Here is a 2,850-nt window from a genome sequence, read left to right as displayed (position 1 = left end):
TGTTGACCAGGATGGTCTCGATCTCTTGACCTCGTGATCCACCCGCCTCGGCCTCCCAAAGTGCTGGGATTACAGGCTTGAGCCACCACGCCCGGCCTGGTTGTTTTTTTCAGTATTTGAATTCGAGTGCTATTTCTAACAGTATTTCTGTCTTGCAGGTATCAGCGTAGTGTTGAGTGGGCGGCAGAGCTGATGCGGAGACAGGGGCAGGATGAAAGTACAGTGTGCAGAATCCTCGAGGATTACACGAAACCGCTTGAGCATCCTCCTGTGCAAAGGAATGAAGAGGCTCATGTGCATGACGAGCTTAACTCTGGAATGGTTTCCAACATGGAAGGCACAGTGCAGGGAGAGACACCTTCTGTGGTAAACGGGGACCCTGGAAAGTCAGGTGGTATGGGCGATCCCAGTGAGCCATTAGGCTGCCTGCAGAAGGGCTCTGGGTGTGACCCACCAACAGATGGCTTTGAGAAAAGTGTGGGAGAGGACTCTTCACCTCTGCCCCAAGTCGGTTGCTGCAAACAAGATGCCCTCATCCTCCAGCATGGACCTCACCTTGAGGACAACAGCCAGCATGTCAGTCTCCTGCATGCTGGGGACAAAGGGCCTGACCACGAGTATGTGCTGGTCGAGGAAGAGGAGTGTGCCATGAGCAAGAGGGAGGATGCCCCAAATGAGGAAGTAAGTAGAAGAAAATAAATTGCTTCCTCCGAAGCCATTTGCTCCTGGAGATATTGGCTAATAGGGATGTCTTTTGCCTGCAGCTGGTAGCTGGCCTATTGTAAGATCCAAGGCAACCAGCAGGCTCTGGGTCTGGGCCGCAGCAACTGTGAGGGTCTTTTCTGTTTTGTTTTTGTTTTTGTTTTATTTGAGACAGAGTCTTGCTCTGTTGCCAGGTTCCAGGCTGGAGTGCAGTGTCGCAATCTCGGCTCACTGCAACCTCCGCCTCCTGGGTTCAAGTAATTCTCCTGCCTCAGCCTCCCAAGTAGCTGGGACCACAGGTGCACGCCACAACACCCAGCTAATTTTTTGTATTTTTTTAGTAGAGACGGGGTTTCACCATGGTCTCAATCTCTTGACTTTGTGATCCGCCCGCCTTGGCCTCCCAAAGTGCTGGGATTACAGGCATGAGCCACCATGCCTGGCCTATGAGGGCCTTTTCAACTAAAACCCCAAAGTTGGTGAATAACTTTTTAAAATTTTATAAAATTAAGGCAAGGCCAATAATATTCTCTCCTTTATTTGGGAGAAAACAAAATGCGGTGATAGTTACACATCATTTTGAGTATAGCTGAGCAAGAAGGTCTCACATGTAGAAGTCAGCCATCATGAGAAAAGCGTAGGGATGCTGGGTAAGAGCTATGTCATTAAGGGACTTGCTGTCAGAGAGAGTTACCCTAGAGTTGTCAGGAATCGCTCAAAATTAGAAACAGTCTAATGGCTAAATGGGATATGAGATACCCATTCAAAGAAATGCCATGTAGACTTAGAACGAGATTTATGAAGTCATATTAAGAACGTAGGAGCCAGGCACAGTGTCACACCTGTAATCCCAGCACTCTGGGAGGACAAGGCAGGAGGATCACTTGAGGCCAGGAGTTCGAGACCAGCCAGGGCAGTATAGCAAGACTTCATTTCTACTAAAAATTAAAAAAAAATTCTGGGTGTGGTGGTACATGCCAATAGTCCCAGCTACTCAAGAGGCTGAGGCAGAAGGACTACTTGAGCCTGGGATATCAGGCTCAGAGTGATACCCTGTCTCAAAAAAAGAAAGACGTAGGCACATGCTTATTAGGTATAATTGGATGAAAAAAGCAACACGTAAAACAAAATTTATCTCAAAATAATTACAACTGTAGAAAAAATTCACGGGAGAAAAAGGAAATAAACCAGAATGTTAGTAGTGGAAAAATTAAAACTTTCTTTTCCACACAGGTAATAAAAAAATCATTTCTTGGCCAAATGTAGTATCTCACACCTGTAATCAACACTTTGGGGGATGAAGTGGGAGAGTTGCTTGAGGCCATGAGTTCATGACCAGCCTGGGCAACTCTGTCTCTACAAAAAAATTAGCCAGGCATGGTGGCACATGCCTGTACTTCTAGCTCCTGGGGAGGCTGAGGCAGGAGAATTACTTGAGTCTAGAAATTTGAGGCAGCAGTGAGCTGTGATCACACCACTGCACTCCAGTCTGGGCAATAGAGCAAGAACCTATCTTGATAAAATTTTGTTTTAATCATTTCTTCATAATACTAACACAGTAGAATGTGAATCCTGGGAATTCATAAGAAAAATGTTCATTTTAAAATACAGCCTCTTCTCGATGACATGTAGTGTTTCCATTTTTTCTGTATATATTGTATTTCTTTCTCTTTAGTTGGTGCAAAGAAAGAGACTAATATGCAGAAGAAATCCATATAGGATCTTTGAGTATTTGCAGCTCAGCCTAGAAGAGGTATGTTTTCAACATGTTATCATTTCAGCTGTTGGTCTCTGGGCCTGAACTACGCTATATGTGAACCTACCTCACAATGTAGTTCTGTATGTAATTCAGTTATTGAATATTTTAATTCAGTATTGAAATCACTATGGGCAGCTTCCAAAGTAGGCCTGCCCAAATTTCATTCCTCAGCCTTTATTTCATCAGTTCCAAGATATGTGTTTGCAACAATGTGCAGAACAGACTAGAGGGGTTTTTCTGAGTTTTCTCATTAAGATTTTAGATTGGTAGGCTGGGGCATGGTGGTTCACGCCTGTAGTCTCAGCACTTTGGGAGACTGAGGCAGGCGGATCACCTGAGGTCAGGAGTTTGAGACCAGCCTGGCCAACGTGGTAAAACCCTGTCTCTAC

General features: G+C 45.2%; 1 protein-coding gene across 3 annotated transcripts in view; it reads left to right on the top strand.

Annotated features, from left to right (window-relative positions):
- Positions 1-2,850, top strand: part of TSEN2 (tRNA splicing endonuclease subunit 2) — a 56,620-nt gene that overhangs the window by 17,867 nt on the left and 35,903 nt on the right. For all 3 annotated transcript variants that reach the window (XM_017501441.2, XM_037728826.1, XM_017501442.2), the window contains exons 5-6: positions 582-681; positions 2,378-2,455. In XM_017501441.2, coding sequence (XP_017356930.1) covers positions 582-681; positions 2,378-2,455 — 178 coding nt within the window. The remainder of the gene's footprint in view (positions 1-581; positions 682-2,377; positions 2,456-2,850) is intronic.

The sequence above is a fragment of the Cebus imitator genome, unplaced genomic scaffold (assembly GCF_001604975.1).
Source record: "Cebus imitator isolate Cc_AM_T3 unplaced genomic scaffold, Cebus_imitator-1.0 Scaffold281, whole genome shotgun sequence".
NCBI lineage: Eukaryota > Metazoa > Chordata > Mammalia > Primates > Cebidae > Cebus > Cebus imitator.
This window is presented reverse-complemented; position numbering and strand designations above follow the sequence as displayed.